This window comes from Misgurnus anguillicaudatus, chromosome 11, assembly GCF_027580225.2.
Source record: "Misgurnus anguillicaudatus chromosome 11, ASM2758022v2, whole genome shotgun sequence".
Classification (NCBI taxonomy): Eukaryota; Metazoa; Chordata; class Actinopteri; order Cypriniformes; family Cobitidae; genus Misgurnus; species Misgurnus anguillicaudatus.
The window spans coordinates 2,035,475-2,059,075 of record NC_073347.2 but is presented as its reverse complement, the minus strand read 5'-3'; the positions used below and the strand labels follow the sequence as shown (position 1 = coordinate 2,059,075).

At 38.3% G+C, this 23,601-nt stretch overlaps 1 protein-coding gene across 1 annotated transcript; it reads right to left on the bottom strand.

Annotated features, from left to right (window-relative positions):
• Positions 1-13,405: 13,405 nt before the first annotated feature.
• olig3 (oligodendrocyte transcription factor 3) lies at positions 13,406-15,574 on the bottom strand. Its single transcript, XM_055169283.2, has one exon. The coding sequence runs from the start codon at positions 15,367-15,369 to the stop codon at positions 14,614-14,616; it is 756 nt and encodes a 251-aa protein (XP_055025258.1). The 5' UTR covers positions 15,370-15,574; the 3' UTR covers positions 13,406-14,613.
• Positions 15,575-23,601: the final 8,027 nt, after the last annotated feature.

The following is a 23,601-nucleotide window of genomic DNA, read 5'->3' as shown; positions in this document are numbered from 1 at the left end:
AAGTCTTATAATCTTGACATGATCTAACTCTGTCAGTATTAAAGATATCAAGGTTATATTTTCACATGATGTTCTTAACATTAACTAAGATGAGTTTATGAAAAAAACAGTATGTCACCAAAAAAGATTTTAGTTGGGTTGCTTACATCTGCTCTGTATATTGACTGCTCTCTCTGCAGTACCACAACACACAGGATCTGGTCCAACACGAGACCCTCGGCCTGCTGATTACTCTGAACACTCTTACACTGCATACTGGATTAACTTCATCACCACAAACTGGACTCTAATATATCGTTAGTAATCATTACTTACATATTAATCCGCTGCACATCTGCAGCTGTATATTTGGGGTTGATATAATATGTACATCCTGTATTAATTTCACAATGCTATATTAAATTCTTGATTCTGATTGGCCAGTAGTAATATTCTGAGGTTTGTTATTTCTAGATAATAAACCCCTTAAACACATGTCTCATGTGGTCATACTTTTAAATATATTCAATATAAATATTAATCATAAGTAATAACAAGATTTTTTTAACAACACAATCTTTACCGCTGGGCAAAGACTTACTTAATGTAATGCCAATACAGTTATTCATGTTAGTTTATTGTGCATTAACTAATGTTAACAGTTACAACTTTTCATTTTAATAATGTATTATTCCCATCCAGAAGAAATTGTCATTGTTCACAGATGTTCAAAGTTGAAGGGTCGGTTTAGTTACAGTACATCTCACATTGTTTCTGTAGGAAAAATAAAAGCAAAACAAATGGTTGATATACAGAAAGCCCAGATAATTTGGGTTAACAGTATTTAATGTATAAAGACTTCATATGGCAATGTGATATCATGGGAATATGTGTGTATTTTTATGCAAAATGTGGTTTTATCACACATACATTTAGTTTGCATACATACTAAAACATATAATATCAACATGTTGATGGGAGTAATACGTTAATTAATTTGTATTAACGGCTGTACGGATGCACAAATTTGTACATATTCCTATTCATGAATAAGAAATGTTGATGACTTTCAGAGAATTACACAATATTAAACAAAACTACACTTTAAAACCTTAAAATGAATACAATTTAGTATTTTCTTTTATGCAACAATAATCACACCAAAAAACAACATAAGTTCACAAAAGGTACAAAAGATGTACATTTTATTCATTCAGTGTAATCCAGATTTAAAATGCATACGATTGTAAGGAACCGATCCAAATTCAACCCTTTCTCATGATCCCAGTTCTCATCAGTAACGGTAAACGTCAAATCTCGAGTTTGAATTTAAATATTGCGTCTCAAGAAGCTTTACGACACATCGCTTTATGGCAGTAATATCAAACCTTCTTTGGCTCTTGTGTGCTACCTCACAGATTTGCGGCATTGTCGTCTTTCAGTCGATGTTATTTTGAAATTTGAAATGTGCACCTTGACAGAGAGACGCTTGGTTAACTTTATATTACTCTGTACTTCATAAACTCCAGAGAGGACCACGACTACATCATCATTTTAACTACTTTTGGTACTGCTTTTGAAATTTCACAATAAGTTATTGGGATTACACTTTTCTGTCTGTCTGTAATGCTTTTTAGTTCTAGCAGTAAATGATTTTTATAATTTGTTTTGGGTAAATTTAGGAGTAGAACTGTATTAGTGGCTTAAAATATCTTTTAAATGCTGTTACTAAAATTTCCCTTCACATTTCTGTCCATTACGTTGCATAAAAGAATACATTATTTATTTTAAAAATGTTGCCAAAAGGGTTTAGGCTTAGAGTCAGGTTTGGGGTAGGGTGGGTGTTAACATTAGGGAAGGGAAATTATACAGCTATATTTATGGTATGAAAGATTTGTAAACGTTTTGTAAATTTATTTTGTAGCTGTAAAAACCTAAAAATGCAATTAATTGTTGCAAATACGTCTACATTATACACTTGAAGAGTTTCGTTGCAAAACGAAATAACCACCGTTTTTTTATTGTTCAGAAATCTCGTTTTTTGGTTGTGCATTCCAATTAATTTCAATTCAACTGCAGTTGGTTTGTTTTGATTTAAACCTTCATAACTTAAAAATACAGCTAATTAGCACCATAAAACAAAATAATAACATGATAACATAATAATAAACATGTTTTGACAAAAATGTAAAAAAATGGGTTTATCTCGTTTTGCAACGAAACTCTTCACTTCAGAATTTATTTAAACGTAAATATCTCTCAAATGACATTTGACAAATCTAATGACATTCACTGTCGAGGTATCATCTTAATTCAACATGAGCCAGACACAAGAATATTGGGGTGCCTGGAGACAAATACAAGAAGCAGGAGACTTAAAGTTGCCATGAAACAGAAATAGTAACAGTCTTATTTTCCCCGTGGTGACGTATATCCGAGTGAAACGGCTTCTGACGTGAAAAAAAGGTAGGGCTGGACTTGAATTCATCCATTAAGATCTGATTGAATCGTTTGAAGTTGGGTAATGTTGGTAATTGCTAATTGCTGCGATCACCTGCCATACCGTATGACCAGAAGTAAAGAGAGATCGATTCGAGGAGGGGGGTATATTTGCGTTTTTGATTAAAGATTATGAAGGCACATTATTTATTTTTTTAAATAATGAAGCTCACAGATAAATCATTTGTAAAATAAATCACAATATTCCATAACAAATCATTTCAATTTCATTGCAACTTTAAGACTCGGTTTGGCTCCATTTTATTCCTCTTTCTTGCTGTCTATGAGAAACAACAAAGAAACGAAAGAGATCTTTCCTCTCTTACTACTGCCCATAAAAAAGAAAACAACCAACTTTTCGACTTGGTCAAAACTTTTCAGCTCAGATGATCTTACTCAAAGAAGGATGTGACCTGCCGGGATCAGTCGGTAGGTGGAGAAGAAATGGGTGGAGGCTCTCCAGGAGATCACCTCCGTTTTGACAGAAGGTGATGGATGACCCTTGAGCAACCTCTGCCAGACTTCCCCATCTCTTGCATAACAGTGGCGATCGGAGCACGAGGGCCGGCCTGACGGACAAAAGCCAGCACAGGTATTTAAATGAGCCCTAATGGAAAGGGAATAGACTCCAGAGAAAGTGCAACTATGACTCTAATGAGTTGCTAATAGGAGAAAATCACTTTCTATTCTCCCGCTGGGTAAAGACAGATGGAGGTGTGTTTGCACTGGATGACACATCTGATGGACTGATTTGATTAAAAGAGGACGGCCTGCTTGTCAGTTATGCGTACTTGCAATTGATCAATGTGTATTTCTCCAACATCTGAACAACGGCGTGTGCGTTATCCCACTTTTAAGTTATTTGATATATTTAAGCTGCTTTTCTTAAATGACTCGCGTTTATTCTCTATTGGATGTAATCCGTCACAGATGGGAGATTGTGCGCATCGCATCTTACTGAGCTAACGCAAGGATTTTCAACTTAAAAGTATTGAAATCCTTAGAACAAACTTTTGAAACCTCAGAAGATGGATTCATGGCTAAAGCAGGTCTCTGTTTATTTTTTTAACATTGACTGATAGTTCTGATGTTAGTGAATCTAAACAGAGTTAATTAATCTGAAATTGTATCAGGTTTTCCCTTACCAAAGACTTTTTTTTGGTTTTGTACTTTTATTATATGTTAACATCTGAGACATTGATAACTAAACTAAAAACTCAGTAAAGTCTCCTGAGCTATGAAGGAGCAATGTTTGAGCAAGAGGTCTATGAATCGATCATTTTCTTTTCTCGAAAGAAACTCTTGAGGACCAAATCAAATACATTCATGTATAGTCATCCCGTTATCAATACCTTTTAACACAAGTGTTTGTTTTATCAATTTTTATCAATTGGTGGTGGTTGAGGAGATTCCCCCGTTCATATGTGAAGCGTTTTGAGTACTGAGAAAAGCGCTATATAAATGTAAGGAATTCTTATTAATTATTATTATATTGACATTTTTTGTCAACATGTCAAAAAGAGTCACTCCATCCTTGCCGTTAATACAAAGAGACAGCGTGCCGCATTGTCCTGGGAGAGCCATGTGTCTAAACAGCAGCAACGGTCTGCAGAAGTGTGCCAGCTTGGCTCTTTGTATGGAGAAGAGACCAGCATCATACAGGCAGCCCTCTGACTGGGCCACAACACCGGGGGTTTAACACCAGCAGCTCTTCACATGACATCAGGATCCAGCAGTGTGACCGCTTTACATTCAGCCTTTACTGTAACTGCTTGCTAATGGGATAATAAGGATGCGGCCGGCCCCCCGTCACTCCGCTGACTCTGGCACAGATGGAGTGACCCCTTCTGCCAGAGCGATGGATCAGAACGAACGAGAGCTTTGATTGACGCCGATGACAGACACCACCTTGTTGAGTTTCCTGATCTCACAGCGGAAGTCGGGCCGCCCGGCGTGACTTTGTCACATCTGTATATCTGTTTGTGTGTCCATTATAAACGCTTTCAAGCTGAGTCCAGCCCGAGTGTGGCCACATGCAGTGTAGTACCAGTATACAGTAATGTATAAAATATACGTTTCTTTTTTCTATGAAATATCCATTTGAAGCTGCAATCGTAAGACATTTGTTATCCGTTATTGAGCAAGTACATGAACTGTTTTCTTATCCCAAATGATTTATAACTTAGCTTATAAATTGAGTTGTACTTCAACAAATGTAAAAAAGGGAAAGTTACAGATTGCAAATTGATGTGAAACACCCCAAGGTATTCTAGCCTAAGTAAAAATTATACAGCCAGATTCATCACTTTTGTTGTCACCCTCCTTTCTGTCCATCTCATGGTGAGCAGCTGTTATATTACATCTCAGTCTCCAACACATATAAGCAAACATCTGCTGTATTTCCCATAACAGTGGCAGTCGTTCCACCCATATCATTATAACCTCCATTGCCTTCTGAACAGAGCTATAGTGACAGAGACAGATGTATATACACTACTGTATCATATGGCATGCATAAGAATAAACACGAAGAGGGGTACAAACGTTTAAAATGCTTGCAAGACAATTACAATATAATAAATTGGAACTGACAACGCTGACATTCATAATACTTGTTTCCCATTTATGATTTAATGACATCATGCATTTAAACTGGTGTGTAGAAAACTTGATGTATCTTGGTGTAATGCAGAATCTTCGATCATTTTTCTTAATGTAACTTTATAAGCTCTCTCTTAATTTCCTGGTGTAAAAAAGCACTGCATTTCAATCAGATGTTTAAACTCCACTACAGTATCTATCTACTCTGAACCCATGAAGAATATACATTTCTTTTTTATTATATCATTCAGATATTTTCTTTAGAAATATCTGCAGTGGTCCCACACACACACACACACACACATATGCAGAACGATGTCTCTCTTCCGATTAGGTGAGCTCTCAGGAGAGTCATTGGGTACAAAGCGTTAACATCTGGCATCCATTACAGCCTCAGATCAGTTGTGATTTGTCCATATGATGACTCTGGCCTTGCCAGACGTGGGGGGCTCGCATCCGCCACGCTGCCGACAGACCAGCGCTGCTGTCACTTCTGTTTTCACACCAGTGCACAGCACACACTATAATTAGCTCTGTGACACACACACACACACACACACAGTGACACACGATTTCTTTACATTGTGGCTCAACGTTGATGCATATATATATATAATACTTTAAAGAATCATGTTTACATTTATGCGTTTGGCAGACACTTTTATCCAAAACAACTTTACGGTATACATTTTATCAGTATATGTGTTCCCTGGGATCAACCCCACAACCCTTTGAGTTACAGTAATGCAGTGCTTTACCACTGAGCAACAGAAAGACAAGAAAACACATAGCAACAGCTGTGATGTGAAACAACTGCTTACATACAGTTACTGGGAATACCACTACCCATAGTGTTGATATATTAATCCTAGTTTACAGATAAATGTCAACAAATTAATCTCCATATATTTAATAAACACACAGTGATGTAATGACTATGATGTATGGTGACAAATAAGCATTTAACCCAATGTGACCTCTCCATTAACCCATCCAAGTGAACACACGCACTGCAAGTCATGAATGAGGGCAATTGCGGACAGGTGCCTTGCTCAAGGGCACGTACCTCAGCCACAACCTGCAGACAGTGAGACTCAAACCGGCAACTCTCGGGTGACAAACCTGACTCTCTGACCAGTAGGCATTATTTGTTCCCACATACACAGGTAACACACAACGTGATAAAATGTGCACCTTGTAAGCGTGCATCGCCTGCCTTTTTGTCCCACGCTGTGCATTGCAAACCCGCTTAGCCAGAATCTCTCACAGCTGCCGGTGAGAGCTGTCAGCCAACCATTTACCACAAGAGCACATAATGTACCCCTAATGAGGGTACAACACTCCCCTTTGTGCATGTTATTAGGTAGTCACTGTATCAATTTTCTTCAATCAGATTTGTTTGAGATAATGTGTCTCTGGAGAGGCGATCCATACGCTTGCCGAGAGTCATCTCACATTATTACACTGCTGCTAGCAACCTGTATTCAATGCATTTGCATTAACATCTCTAAATGTGTCAGAAATTTATTTTTTACAATCTTAGCTGTTGAACTCTGATGATTCTTTTGAAATCAATGTAAAACCTTTGATTGCTTATAATAACAAACAAACTATAGACTCTTTTTGTGTGTTTACAGCATTTTGGTAAACAGTGTTCTGCTACAATGAAAGGCACCTTCATACTGTCATATGCCACGACCTGACACATTGCCGTAAATATCCGACATCTCTTTTATCAAACGTTTTAGCAGCTAGCAGACACATGTACACATCATATTGCATAATGTAATGATGCATGTTTTCAATTCTAAACTATTCTAAAGTAGTCACGTTTACATGTACACCAATAATGAGATTATTTCCAATAATCAGAGTAAGGACTCAATCACAGTAAGATGTTAACATGACTGCAGCTAACCTCTTCACTCTGTTTACATGCAGTTTTTGATTAACTCATATATGCTGTCCACAGTTTCATTTACTTATGTCCATAACAACATGTTTGTCATTTAACGTATTTCATTATCCGGTGCCATGATGAAGACAGAAATATTATGACAGTGCCTGTAAGGATTTTATTACCGAGCCACTAAGGTGACATTGGAGTAAAAAAAATCTAAACTTTAGTTTCATGTGCTCACGCGAAATCTTCATGTGCATCATTTTTTTAAAGTTTAGTTTCGCATACGCAGGTGAAACTTTCGCTTTCACGTGCGCGCCCAATAGTTTCACGTGCACATGCGAAACTAAACTTTATTTAATTTTTGCTCCATGTCCCCTTAAGGGCTCCATATTATATATGCTGCTGTTGTGTTATTTGAGCTGTTTTTGGATGAATGCAGACAGCTAAAAGTCCTGTTGACCGAGGTTAGGTAAAACTTCCTGTAAAGTTTCAAATGAATTTGCACTTAAGGCGCATGACTAAAACATGTGCGCACTTCAGTTACTGCGTGTCACGACACAAATAAGGAAAAACTCAAACGCAGATGGTGTATAAAATAAAACTGAAGATTTATTAACTGAACAACACAAAAACCCACGTGGGGGTAAAACAGATGATGAACACTGGTGATGAAACACGAAACTGAGAAACAAACACGGGATACGAAATAACAAGACACACTGAGAAATGACTTAGGTGATCCGGAAGACGGGACAACACACACTGAATCAGACGAACGAACGAGCACACGACAGAGAACGAGAGGGCATTATAAAGACACCACATCAATGGGGAACAGGTAAACATAATTAATTACGCAAGACACGAGTACATAAGGGAGTAGGGTAAAAGTGACAAGACACTGGGAACACGTGACACAAATACATGATGTGAAAACACGTGTACCCACACAAAACACAATGCTGCCATGACCTTGCCCTCTGAAATCAGACAAGAATCTACACTAAGGTCTGGCAAGATCACGACAGCAACAAGACACCGGGAACATGTGGAAGCCACACACACAATATGACTCCACATGTCCCCACACAGAACATAGTACTGTCATGGTCTTGCCAGATGCACTCAGACCTACATCTAGTACAAAAGATCTGGCAAGCCCATGACACTGCGGTATTAATGTGATTAAAGCATTTATGGACGAATATTGGGATTAAAAACGGCGTACGCCACCTCTTTTAATTTCATTATACTTACTGCGATTATGAGCTTATTAGCATTATTTTTATCATAATCGCATTATGAGGGTGTATGTAAACGTGGTCAATGTTGAACTCATAAGCTGAAGCTTAATATCCAAGGCAGTCATTTTATAGGTTGACTGCATCCCTGTCAGCAAGTAAGATGTGATCCTGGATCAACATTTTAATCAAAGATACCCCAACTTACCCTTAACTCAAACCCTAACCATTTTGAAACCCTGTGAAATAATAGTTTGAGGAGTATTTTTTAAAAGCCCCTAACCCAATCCTAAACCTAAATCTTACAAACACAATAATCCCAATCCTGCAATCTGATTGGTTGATGAAAATGTTGATCCAGGATGACATCCTACTTGGTGAAATCACGTTCACCCTGTCGGCATAGCACAGCAACTTTGTCAACCAATAACATGCCGCTGGGGCAGGGCAATCTGTTTTTCTTACCAATGACAGACTGGGATGTATTCAGGAAAACTGTCTGAGACCTGTTTTTTGGGAGGGGGGATCTTATGCTAGTGGTGCAGACATTACAAACTTTAGGATAAGATAATGATTATGATAATGAAATAGCACTAAGTCAAACAAGAAGCATTAGAAGGACATTGCTTATCCTTTAATATGTAGACAGAAATCATCTGTCCTTAGAATGACAGTGACTAGTTTACGTATAACATACAGTATGAAAGGGCCAGTAAATCACATAGAGATCAGCCCAAACTCACATCATTTGTTAACTCGTAAATAAACAAGTTGGAGCGCTTAAACAAACAAATGCCTCACATTGTTTACACCCTTTAATAAATGGCTTTCTTGTGGTGGAGAAAGTATTTGGACATTGAAAAACACACTTGGATTAACTCACTTAGGGAACAATTAGTTGAATAGTGTTTGAGAGTCAGAAACGCTTTGGCGACTTCACTATTTGTGCGATGCACGTTTCTTTTTTTTCACAAAAATGCCCACATCGTACAGGACACGTTTCCCCCGCGCACCATCGGCCCGGGCAAATTTCAAGCATGTGTAGCCGAAATAACGCACATCCTTCCTTCCATCACACCTGCTCCCAGAAACCTCCCTTTCTCCGAGCAGAAGGCCGGGCGGCGTGGCGACCCCGCTCGTTGGCGGTCGACAATCAAGGACATTTCGTTTTCAGCAATATCAGGGCAGTAACATTGTCTCTGGGAGTCCCTTATCCATAGGCTACTGGCAGACAGACAAACACTCTGTGACAGCCATTTATGGCCAACCAGTGAACGCCATCTGTCAGACACAGTAGGAGGACATTACAGAGCACAGAACCGAGAGCCTCGCTCTTTTATGTTGTCGTATTTAGAGTGAAAAGGGACGCCAAATGCTGACTTGGATGTCGTAGATCGACTAACACAAAACGAATCTGCCTTTCTGTCATTTTGCTCCAGAGTTTTGCTTTCCTGTTTAGTTTGTGATTTGGTCGTCCACAGACGTCCTAGTACGAATGTTCGTAAAAGGACTCGCATTGTAAACGCAGCTATCGACATCCGATAGTAACAGGGTTCGGTTCTTAAAATGTGAAAAAGTTCCCATCCAGATCTCTAAACAACTCAAACGGAGCCGAGCTTAAATCATGCCAGCGTATAGCGCGAACAAAAGGAAACGTGGACATTACCGCTTTAACTGCACAATTAACATGCAAATTAGCGCTGACACTAATGGCTGTTGCAAAACGCTCTTATGATGGAAATATGCTTTCTGTTTTGGCTGTACGGAATAAACATTTGTCTATGAAATCAGCTGATGACAGGCCTTAGGCATTCCCCAGGGACGCTGCAAAACGGCTCCTGCACCTGCCACCTAATTCAGCCCAGGACATGCAGTAGAGTAACTGGCAGGCATAATGAACTGCATTCATCCTGTCAGTAGAGTCAATAACTTATCCCCACAACTGCTTTTGTTCTAACCGAAGCTCGCGGCTTCCTCCGATGTGCCCCATGCCCTTATTCAAGTGAAATTTATTTTCAATTGCAGCCCCTGGCGTTGCCGCGGCACAAGCCCGGCTTTGACGGGACCCTCTTTAGCCCTGGGCCTGGATCATTGTTAGTGTCCGCGTCCATTGTTAGAGACCTTTGAGCGGTCGGATGGTAATAAGGCCGCTCTCGAAAGTGTAAAATCTCAAGTGTTTCCAGTAACAGGTGTGTCCACTGATGAGGACTACCCATTTGTCATGTTTCAAAAGAAAGGGCTCCACTTAGCATCGCTGTCTTTTCGACAGCGGCCGCAGGGAAATTGCCCGCGAGTCTCTCTCAACCCAGCTTGAGCCCTCAGAGTTTTTGGTTAGCAATCTGCTGCCTTCCAAGCTTACTACATTTCTTAAACGTTAACTGCGCAGTTAAGGACGTCAAAACTAACGATCAAAGACATTTTTCCACGTTAAGTACAAAAGGTGAATTTGAAAAGAAGGACCGCTGTAAATCTTTCGAACTTGATGTGCATTGTGAAAAGTGAGGTCAGTTAAGTTAACCCTGTCGTTGTTAACTTACAAAGTTTTACAAACAAACACGTTATCATAACAATCGGAATGGCTAATGAAGCACCAGCAGGAAAGGAGTTTATTAACCACCAAACTGTAATTAAAGGAAACAAAGGGAGACGCATGGAGCGAAAAATACCATGAAGCATCTCATTTACTTTCAAGAGAGTGTGTGAGAATTGCTTCGCATGACGCTCTCGTTGGCTACATCGGATGCTTTTTTGGAAGCCATAATCCATAAACACAAATGACTTTGACAAATGACAGATTTTGTCTCTGAAAGCGAACGATAGTGCACCACATGCTGCTTTTCATTTTGCTTCTTGTAATACAAAATGATGCAGACTACAGATAAAGCCCTAACACCAAGACTTAAACTGCGGCAAGCAACTTATCCTGCACTGGGCTGAGGACAGAAATGAAGTCTCAAAATCAGGTTGAGCCCAAATGTGCTGTTACCTTTTTAAGCAATCAGACTTACATTTCTTTCTTGCTATGAAGACACGGCCTAAAAAATCCCATAGATTTACACTGAACCTGCGCCATATCTAGGGAGCAAAATATGGATGTGGGCTATTTTGATACAGGCCAGTAAGCGATCACTCGGATTAGCCCAGCGATGTTCTAGCAACCACCCAGACCATCATAGCAATGCATAGCAGCACCCTAACAACCACTCAGATCGCCTCGACAACTGCTTAACAACCACTCATAATGACTTAACATCACATTTTATTCAGATAGTGTAAAGAAACATTTCAGGACTTTCGTCCAAATAACATTTGCATTAACATTTACATGTATGCATTGGCAGACACTTTTATCCAAAGCAACTTACAGTTTATTACAAGTTATATGTTTCTTAATCAGCATCAGTGTGTTCCCAGGGTTCAAACCCAGAACCTTTTGCGCTACTAACACACTGAGGTAACAGGGGCATATGTAGCATAAGTCTATGTGATGAAAAAAATACTGCTAATAATATTTTCTATTTGATTTGTCAATGGTCTTTACCTTTTTTTATTAATTTGTATACCTTTGATTTTTTTTTGTTCCTTTATTTACTTTAAAAATGTACTTTCTACTGTGTGTGTTGTATGTTGATTGTAATGCACCGCACTCAGAAAGCACATTTAGTGAAATGACAACAACACATCTGTGATCCAGTGTTGTATTTATACCGACCCCGCCCCCCAAAAAAAATAAAATATATAATGTAGTCAATTACAATAAACGGTTTGGGAAGACCAACTTCTTAGGTTACTCATTCACTGAGAAAAATGATTCACTGAATTTAGATGTAGCTTAAATAAATTGATTGCAACTAAAATTTTATTAAATTCAATGAATCATTTTTTGTGTGTTCTGAAAATCAATAAATAAATTCAGAAATTCATAATTCTACTGGAAATCTTACAAGTGTTCTCCTGTGCTGTCCAGTGTTCATATATTTGTAATTCCTAAAAACAAAGTGTAAAACTAGCTCTCTTTTCTCTCTCAGTCTCTTCTGGTTATTTGGGTAAAAAGGGATTGAAGTCCCTCTATGAGTGAGTTACAAAGAGCTTTTTAATCCCTTGCCTCATTTACATCTCCCACTAAAAGAGCCTTGAATGTATAATCTTCTGCATTTAGGGTCCTGTAATCCGAACACTCTCTCTGATGTTTTCTTCTTCCATTCCCATATGAACAATTAACTTGTAATCTCCACAAACATACATTCAGCTGCACCCTAGTTGAGTCTATGAAAGGACCCAAGAGACTGCCTTTGTCTTTCCAATGTGTCCAGTGCAATTTAATTTTCAGGAATACAGTTTACTGAAAACAAATTTTATTGTAATAAAAATAAGAGGAAATTTACTCTTAAAAGCAAATGCCTTCATAAATTTACTGCATGAAATTAATTTTAAAAAAATTAAATCAAATGAAGCTTTCTATGTTTTGTTTTTTGGTCACACATTGTGTTTGTTAACATTAGTTAATGTATTAGACATGAACAATACTTCTACAGCATTTATTAATCTCAGTTGATTTGGCATTCACTAAAACATTTTTAAAATATAACGTTCTATCTGTTAACATTAGTTAATGCACAATGAACTGACATGAACTGTGCTGACATTACCAAAGACAATAAAAAAGATTAATAAATGTTGAAAAACTTTAGTGTTCATTGATAATGCATTTAATGCAAATACTAATGTTAACTAATACAATATTGTAAAGTGTTATACCAGCCTAAAATAATTGTTATTTCAGTAATAAATTGTTGATGATATTGGTGTTACAGTCATAATGTGATCTAATTATTGAAATTATATATATTTTTACAGGGATTTATCATTGCCCCATTAAATCAATGTATTATTTTTTTGCTGTGTCAGTTCCCATCACCCTAGTTGGTTATTGTACAGTATGTATTGCTATTAAATTTTGTAAAAAAAAAAAATAAAAGTTTAAACATCTATATTGTTTTTATAGTCTTTATATTCAATCACAAAATATAGAATCAACATGCAAATACTCAAACAAATTTAATCAAACATTTACACTGGTAGCTAAATTATTTAAACAGGCTTTCTTACAGAAATTAAATGTTTATTTGACATTTTATAATTTCTTCCTAATTAATTTCATTGATGAATTAAATTCTATAAAATTTTGACAGTGTCTGTTACTGTCAGGGAAATGTATTTCTTGTATAAAACATTTGATTGTGTATGAAAATAAAACAATTAGCATACTATTTTCTTTTGCTCTTACAACCTATATTGTCATTGGATAAGATATCCTACCTGATATTGATAATTGTCACTATTTTCTATTTCCAGACTGAGCTTTTTTAATTAATACTGTCTTATGAGGCGCAATATGCGACAAGTTCAATACTGTATATACAAAATATAGTGAATGGGGCAAAAGACGGCTGATGTTTTCATTTTTTTACGGCAACGTTTTATTGAAATTTCATCCAGCAATACTGGGCAATAATAAATATCTCATTTGTGAACAAGAATGTACAAAAATAAAGAGCACAGCAATCTCTCTGGAATAACACAATTCACCCAGACAAAAAAAACATGCTTATATGTTGTCTGAGCAAGATGCCATGCTTGAGAACTTTAAACAAATGTACGACACAGAAGAAACACGACTGAGAATTCAACTATTATTTAAAGCGATGAACTTGAATGAAATAATGACAGCGGTCTAATAACAGCACTTCAAGTCCATACAGTCGTAACGTTTCCAACTGAAATGCCATTTCACAATCCTTGTTACAAGGAACACGTGTGGGATTCGACTTTCATATCTTTATAAAAAGATACATACATGCAACTTTCCCACATCACATGATCAACAAGCCAAGCCTTGCAGAGCCTTGGGAAAGTTTACCATGCATGCCATGCATTTCCGCAACTGTCGCAAAAGTAACTGTCACTGCAGATATTCCCTAATACAGCCAAACAAACCCAAGTAAAAGCTTATAAAAGCCATTTAACACTGTTTGGTGGAGAATATCTTACAGGACAAACTAGAGTAGCGACTACGTTATATTTTGACAGAAATTGCGGTGGCAAACTGTGGCAAACTTTGTAAGGGAAGTGCTCGCGTTTCCAGGGCAACTTCAAACACATGGTTTCCAGCTCATGTAGAAGATTTACATTATTTACAGTGCGTTACGCAGCACACGTACTCCATAACTATAAAGTAGTTACCTTACAATGCATTTAATGAGATCCTTGTTACAAGGACGACGTTCTGATTTTGTAAGGGTTAAAGCAAACAAACAAACAAACAAACAGACAAACATATCATGCTAAGCTCTGAGTTCAGTCCATTCGCAATGTACACCGACGCGACATTCACTTCATCACTTCCTTGTTCTCTGCCGTAAGCCTCGTGAGTCCCGTGGAAGTGATGGACATGTGGGGAGGTGGAGGCACCTGGCAAATAGTGCACGGGCAAGGCAGGCCCGCCCAGTGTTGAAAGCTGCCACCGAGCTGCAGCGGAGGCGTTGGGGTGCTTTTCATCAAAGAGTGCGGCCCCCTAATGGAGGTAAGTCCCGGTAATGTGGTGGAAAGCGTGGAGGATGTGGAGGAGGTCAGCGCGCTGCCGAGAAGAGGATGCACCTGGTGCGCCGCGCTCGCCGCGTGCGCGCCGGCGTGGCTCACCGTCCCGCAGTGGAACGCCGAGTGGTGACCGCCGTAAATCTCCCCCACCAGCCTCTTCATCTCGTCCAGGGAACTGTTCAACATCAGGATGTAGTTTCTGGCCAGCAGTAGAGTGGCGATCTTCGATAGCTTTCTCACAGACGGGCCGTGCGCGTACGGCATGACCTCTCGGAGACCGTCCATCGCCAGGTTCAAGTCGTGCATGCGTTTTCGTTCTCTGCCGTTGATCTTCAAGCGCAGCTGCTGGATCTCCTGCTCGGTGACCTGCTTCTTCAGCTTGTACTTGCTGCCGGGGGACGTTTTGGACATGTGCTCGGCCGTCATCTTCTGGAGGAGCTCGCTTTGCGTGGAAGACACCGAATTCAGGCGCGGGTCCTGTGCGTGGTGATGATACATCCCGTCCATGTCTGGAGATGAAGCTCTACTAGAGCTGGAGTCCGAATTCATTATATGGCCGCGCTTGGGTAGGAGGGTGTCTCTTTCTCTCGGCTCGTTTCTATTTCAAGTCACTCCTGCTCGATCACCTGATTTATCCCACTGGAGATTGTTGTTGTTGTTGTTCTTTGCTTCTTTTAGCAGGTTTGTAACAGACAGAGGCCGCGTTGCCTGGTTTGATTTGAGTCTGTTGCGCACCTCTGGCTCTATGGCGACGCGTCACGGCGCGCTGTATTTATAGTGCTGCTCGAGAGAGGCCAAACAAAAGGAGCCCCTCTATTCATAACGGCCTTGTTAGGATGACGTCCCCATTATCTGGAGCGGTGTGCTTTGACTGTCCCATTGACCAAAGGAGCATCTATTCATATTCATTGTAATGACACCATGGGGACACTCGAGCCCAGGAGATACAGCCTTTGAAACTTTGGAGAAACTTCTCTGCGCCGAAATGAAATGATGCCGGGTCAGTTTGATCCTTACGGCGCACCTTGCTTTGTGAATGTCATCATTTAATCTCACACATTATACATGTAAACATAATAAATGTGTAAAAACTAATAAACATGTTTGTTACAAATATGCATGATTATATTATTGAATTGTTCAGGTAACGTAAATTATTTTAACCGGAATCTAATCTAAACGATGTTATATTAAATTCAATTCAATTATTTTGCACCTGACCTAGCTGTCAACACATCTTTTACATTTGCAATTAAATCTCCACAAACGCTTTGAAATAAGAGTCTTTCAAATCCTACAAATAAGACCCAAGAAGATATTTTCATAACTGTCTCTATTTTTTATTAAACAGATAAAAACAGCTAAAGACCGTTTGGTGTGTCTACAAAATTGTGAATAGTGCACACACATCAGTACATATAAAACTTAATTAATCTATAAAACAAATCACATTAGAAATACAATAATATGACTAAACTGAACATGATCTCCGTATAACCACTCAGGGTTATTAATCATTTATGAAACTAAATCATGCAACCCAATAGATAACACTTCAGATTTAATGCGGTCAAATGCTGCTGATTACAAAGCATTAAGATGCATATTTATGATTCATATTAGCTATGAATTTACATACACTGCTTTAATATGGTAATATATATTTTTATAGGCATTATATACTAATTAAATAAATATTCTTATTCTGCAAAGATTATTAAGTAGTCATTTGCTATCACAAATTTCTTAATTTAAAGTAAACTACCACAGAGCAGTGAAGTCCACATTAAGATTGGTACTGTATGTGTTTATTCACAGGCAATTACTGGATGGGACTTAGAGTATATCAGATATGGTTTACTCTTATTTTAGTATGCATGGAAATCATCATGTTTATGTCTTCATCCAAAATTCTAAAAATGTCAGAAAGGAAGATGGGGCTTGGATTACATTTACATTTGGCAGACGTTTTCATCCATAGAGACTTATTTAATCCATCATTTTGATCAATATGAACTATTTTATTTTTATCACAGAATAATGTCAATGTTTTAAATCATGTAAAATTGACATTTAATTTATAGGGTAATCATCAAAACATATTAAAACATTAATCTAAGAGAAAAAATATGATGTCATATGTAAAGCGTCCACAGTATTAGCAAACAGACAGACATGGTAAAGTGTGTTTGTGCAGAAGTCCTTCATCTCATAGACTCATTGAGCTTCACAGCAATAAAAAATCCCTGAGTGAAAACCTGAATTCACTGCACCACAGTGAACGGTGAAAAGCAAGCGTTTCTCATAAAGGTGCTGCAATGCAAAGAAAAGCTCGGGTCTGCTTTACTCTCTCTTGGTGGCATTTGAAAGTGTAAAGCTTTGAATACCAATTGCTTGAACTGGACATATGTGAATCCCTTTTAATCCTACTAATCCTGTCTCCAAGTGTTTCTTTGTCTGTGGGGGCGACCACATAGATCTAAGTGAAAGTGTTCCTAATCCGGCCAATGTGGAAAAATGTCTCAGTGTGTGAGCGGAGGAGAGAGATCGGGGGCGTGGAGACGGCGAGGCGGGCGGAGGGTGATGGAGGGATGTTGTGCTTGTGTCAGGGGACCTTGTTTGTGACGGGGGTCTTGTACAGTATACTCACTGCTGCTCGGAGAAGGAAACCCAAAAAGGGGGAAGACCCCTCCATGCACACCCCAACCCTCCTGCAGTCTAAGTTTAGGACAGAAGTACAGTTTTAGTTTGTGGCCAATTCATTCCCCACATGGCTATAAAATACAAAAGATGCAGACCATTGAGTTTGCTCAGACAGAAAACATTTGCTTATTCAGCATTCCTATATTAAAGATTAGGTACATTTGATTATATCCTCAGCTATAAAAATATTTATATTTTATCATGTTTTATAATGATTAGATAGTCCTGCTGGGCTGCTCAGGATGATTGAAAGCAGGGATATTTACAATCTAAAAACACTTTGTATTATTTTCAACCCAGTGTTAGGACAAAAAAGGATGAACCCTTTGTAATTTAAATATAAATGTTTTAGGTTAATTTAACCCAACAGCTGACTTTGTCCCTTTTTGACCCAACACAACATTTTTTTATAGTGTGGCAGATAAATGGTTTAACTATATGTTTTTTTTTTTCAGGAAATTTGCTCAAATCCATTTCCAAAATTTTATCCAGTTTTGTTTCTGAAACTTAGGTAAAAAGGTCTGAAGAATTCACCTAGGCCTAATTTTTAATATTAAGTATCACAGAAATCACAAAGCATACTCATGTTTAACCCGGTGCTTGAGTTAAAGATGCCCAGCCACTGCAGTACTCTCAAACAATAGATGATGTGCTATAGAGGACTGGATTACATCAATCTCTGTCAGACACTATTTACTGTGTGGAAGAATGCTCTGTGTTAACAGCATGGTTAACCTACAAAAATCCTGTAGAAATTACTTTACAATCCTATTCTACTGTCCAAATTCAATTAGTAAATGTAGTTTTACCCTGTGTTTGAAGTATACTGTAAGTGTTAAATGAAAAGCAAACAAAAGACATAACATAAATGTATGGTTAAAATAAGAAAAGTTTTTTTTAAATAAATATGAATTGATTTATGTTTTTGTTGATGTGGAACGATGTGTAATTTTCAACGTTCATGTTATACAGAAAATCATAAGAATTGTTTTAACATTGTCTTAAAACCCACCTCCTTTCATCAAATGAAACAAATGAAACCAGATCTTCTCTTTAGCTTGTCTGCATTTACTGAAGAGCATCTTCTGACTGAAGCACTTTTTGTGTCTGTTTTCAGAACTGCAGGGAAAAGTTTTCTTTTTTATTACAATGCCATAAGGTTGCAGAGAAAAACTATATATCAATGAAACTTTGAATCCCTTGATTCTATATTCTGTTATCTTGTAGTAAACAAACCTAATCTGAAATATCTCATTATCCTTAAGATCAAAACGATGAAAGCTGACTAATTAAAGAGCTTGTGAGAAATCTAATGAAGATTTTTCTCAAAGAGGATATTTGCATTCATTAGACAAAATAAGAAAAATTTACATTTCAGTCTCCAAAAAATATACCTTTATTGTTTGCCTTAATGTGTCATTAACATAATTCATTAATATTTATCTCATGGTTATTATTTAGTTATACGTTTCAATCAGTCTAAAGTACTGAAGTCTCTTTGCCTATCAGTCCATTGTTGAATCTTTTTGAATGTAGACTTAAACAACCGCCTTACAAATACACAACAAGTAGGCAACAAAAATCTTTATGAAACTTTGGATACGTGTAAAACAGTAGCTCCGAAATTTATGCCAGCACCTTATAATCTCAAATCTTTACATACACTGTAAAATCAAAATGCAGCATGAAGTTAAAACAACTTGGTTTGCAAGTCAATTCAACTTACTATTTAAATTTTTGACGTGTGAAAAATTGACATAACTTAAAAAACAAGCTGAAATTGTTTAATTTGTTAAGTTAAAGTAACATTAAAATACATTTTTACAGTGTATGTTTCTATATAAGAGCTTTACACAGAAACACATTTTTACTGATCACTAAAGTCACCATAAATTTAGGCAAGTTAATGTGAGTATGTGACAAACGTCATGTGCGCAGGTCATCCTTCAGACAGAAACCCTGGGCATTTATGGGTTAATTTTTGATTAAGCAGATTGAAGTTATCTACAATAAGATAATGCAACGTTATGTAGCCATTAACCTAAATCTGCATTACCTAAAAATAGCCCAAAAAAATGCCAGATGGCCAACAAGTGTGACTGTATACGTTCAGCCCTCACCGGGCGGCATGCAGAGGCCGCCTGACTCATTGCGTTTGGTCCACAGTTACGTCGACTGCCGGATTCGGTGGTGCTAACTAACAGCCTCTCGCTGCCTCACTTTAACTGTCCCTTTCAGCGCCAACAATTGTTCTTCTCCATTCAGGCTCAGTTTCAGCCTGGTAGCCTCCATTCTGCTTTGTGTGTCACTCTGTGTCCGGTTCGCCCCCTTCTAATGGGTGCACATGACCAGAAAACGAAGGCTCGCATGAGGGTTTCGTCAAGATGTGGAATCGAGAGAAGAGATTAATATGTAAGCTTTGCGACTAAGCTGGTTGCTGGGGAGCGCGCTTTGTGCCCAGAGAGGGTTACATGTAAGGAAAGCGGGGCTGGCCTTTTCATTCAGCGAAACGCATCCCGAGGAGCGACCGCTCGCCATTGTGCAAGACGACATGAGGGCGGTTGTTTCATTAATTACACATTAGCCATCGGGCTGCGAGGTGGGAGGTACGGCCGAGAAAATACAGATGCGCCGGCAGCCGGATCGCGCTAGGACACGGGATGAGAAACCACATTGATGTCGTCCAAAGGATTTTCATCTGAAATGAGGCCGCGCGCTCTTCGAGAAAAGAGCCTCTCCTTGGCCGTCCCACACCTTATCCTAGTAAAGTGCTTGGTGGTCCTGCATTGTGAGTCTCTGGTAAGCACTATTGTGCTTCGCCATTGTCACTTCAGGCACTTCAGACGAGAAAAATCACATCGGCTCTACGAGGCATCGCTTCTCCGTCTGCCCACCAGCACCGAGCTCTCACACAGCAGACAATAAGACTGAAAAGAGACCAGACGTGTACACCGAGAGGGCACATCAGGCCTTGTCTCATTGTGTTCTTTCTCCTGCAGCTTGCCAACACCACAAACCTCTGCTGCTTTATGACCTATTCTGGATTACTGGCATTCAGCTGGGCCGGCCCTCTCCGGCCCCCTGGTAACCCGGTAAAACCAGTGGGAGGGTCACAACATTATGAGGGCTTGCCTAAATGCTGCCGCTGGATTGTCTCCTATTAGAGAGTTCCTCCCTCACATCAACCATACCAACAACATCCCATTGCCAGCCTCCAGCAGCTTCCCTATCCTTTTTGGAGCCATCCTTATGACAGGATCCAGACAACCAAACTTCTTTTTTAAGGAAAAAACTTCCAAGATGCAGTGTGGTGTATTTTGTCAGATGGATCAACAGAATTTCTAGGCTCTTCAGTGAGTCTCCACAGAAACTGACTGGAAATGTCTGTGTGATTTTATAGTGATGTAAAGCTTTTTAAGTGCAGTCTCACCCCCAGCACTCAGAAAGAGTTGAAGCAGTAGCCTTAAGGTCAACCTTGAGTAAACTCGTGTTGGTGGCCAAGATTCACCTTTTACCCTCAAATGTCCCTTCTTTATAAAAAGCCTTTTTCTGGTTTGGGTCATTTCTCAAATGAATTTTTTTTTCAATCAGATCTCTAAACAATTAATGTCTTGTTCACATCAGATTGGAATTTCCTGTTGATTTACAGTTTTTCTCAGTCGCTTTTGAGCATTTCTCAAGTCATCCTTAATATTTGCAAAATAATGAATTTGTCAGAACACTGTCCTGCAAAAGCCTGTAACTTGTTCAAATTCCTTAATTCATCTCTCAAAAATGTCAAATGTCAAAATAGCAAGTTCGTGTGTCATTGTTCATGATCAAGACAGTCAAATGTTTAGCCATTTTATCAATATGACAAGAGTAAACTATTATATGGGATGTATTTTCTGATGTGACCTTTATGGCTGCACATTTTCAACAGTGTGAAATTACTCATTGGTGGATGTGAAATATTGATTGCAATTTTACATAAAAAGGATTATTTTTTTCTCCTGATGGACACCAAGTTTACATTTACAAAAGTCTATGGAAAACAGATTATGACAAAAAGGTCAACCATTCTGCACGTCATGACAAACCAGTCAAATGTATTTTGATGATATTTGGATTACATAAGCAATTGAAAATTTAGCAAACAGCAGACAATTGTACATAATTAACTGCATTATTGTATCAAAGCATTTGCAATTCGTGCAAATGTTTTTTGTCTATGTTATAATTTATTTGATTATGTGAAGGTTAAACAAAGTGTTTGAAAAATTAATTTCTGATCTGAGAAATGCTCCTAAGTGACTGAGAAATACTATGCAAATTGCAACAGTAAGCACAGTTGTCTACAGTTTGTACAATAATTAAATGCATATGGCTTGTTGATCAAAACTAATGAGTTTATTCTCATTGAACTTTTCACAACTTTTTAATAATTTTTCATTGTATAATTCAGCACATTCAAAATGAACCATTCAATTATCAAAATCTGTCTACATTGATTTTCGCAAATGATCTGCCATTGCAATAAAACTGGAATCACAACTGTTTGGTTTTTTGTGCTAATTTTTGTGCTTCATAATCATCACATGACATGTGTCATGAACATGAAGGAGATTTTATGCACGTTTATGACAACATTTGTTCCATTATGTCATTTTTACTGCAAATCAATTTAAATTCAATATCATTGTTTGGAATGACTTTGTTATGACAATTTGACATAACCCAATACCATAACATAATTTTGTCATAAACATGACATAGCAAAATAATTATCAAACTTAAGAAACTAGCTTTATGGGTTAACATTAGGGGAGAACCAGGGCAATAGTAACGTGAGGCGAAATTAACAAAGCGATTTTCTCCAAGCCCTGATAACATTTGCATCCTAAACTATGACAACATCTTTAACACACAAACCCTTGAAAGAGCTGACAAACATTGCATTATTTACTCACCGTTTTCTGCCTGTCGATCCAGAAAGGTGTTTTCGACCATGATAACCCTGCTAAAAACACAATAAACACCATCACAGAAATTCTAATGGTTTTATTGGTTTTATTGAGAATTGTATTGGTTCTAATGGAATATGGCCCAAAACACACTACAGTGTATTGGTCTTTGTTGGTCTCCAATAGTATGTATTGGTTCTATGTATTGGTTCTAATGGAATATGGCCCAAAACGCACTACAGTGTATTGGTCTTTGTTGGTCTCCAATAGTATGTATTGGTTCCATTGGTTCTATGTATTGGTTCTAATGGAATATGGCCCAAAACACACTACTGTGTAGTGTTTTTAATGGTTAAAGCTAATGGTTCCTATTGGTATTTTAATGGAAACCATTTTATTGTTTTTTTCAGCAGGGAAGTAAATTCCAAAAGCGGTCATTTTTTTCTTATAACGCGTTGTGTTTCTGGTTTCATCTGTTAAAGTACGGATCAATCTACAGCAGTAATTCTCAAAGTGTGGTCCACGGACCCCTAGTGGTCCGCCAAACCCCCCCCAGTGGTCCGCCAAAAGATGACCTAAATTAGGCAAGTGTTTATACAATCGTCACTTATTTAAGTAAATTTTTAATGCACTTGTGAAACTGTGATATCAGTTCAGTTCTTGCATTTTGTTTTAATAACATAAAAATGTCATGGTCCTGTCAGACATCCGTGCTAGATGTAGGTCTGAGTGCATCTGACAGGACCATGACAGTATCATGTTCTGTGTGGGGACATGTGGGATCACATTCTGTGTGTGGCTGCCACATGTTCCCGGTGTCTTGTTGCTGTCGTGATCTTGCCAGACCTTAGTGTAGATCAGGTCTATGTTCTGTGGGCAAGGTCAGGGCAGCAGTGTGTGTACGTGGGAACACGTGTGTTCACATCATATCTGTGTGACGCGTGTTCCCAGTGTTTTGTGGTTGTCATGGTCTTGCCTGACCTTGGTTATTATCCAGAGGGCAGGACCAGGGCAGCATTGTTTTATGTGGGAATACGTGTTGTTTCACATCATGTATGTGTAACACGTGTTCCCAGTGTCTTGTTACTTTTACCCTACTCCCTTATGTAATCATGTCTTAAGTGATTAATTATGT

What these genes read in the sequence shown, in the direction of transcription:
- olig3 (XM_055169283.2), bottom strand. Translation starts at nt 15,369, where the DNA reads ATGAATTCGGACTCCAGCTCTAGTAGAGCTTCATCTCCAGACATGGAC.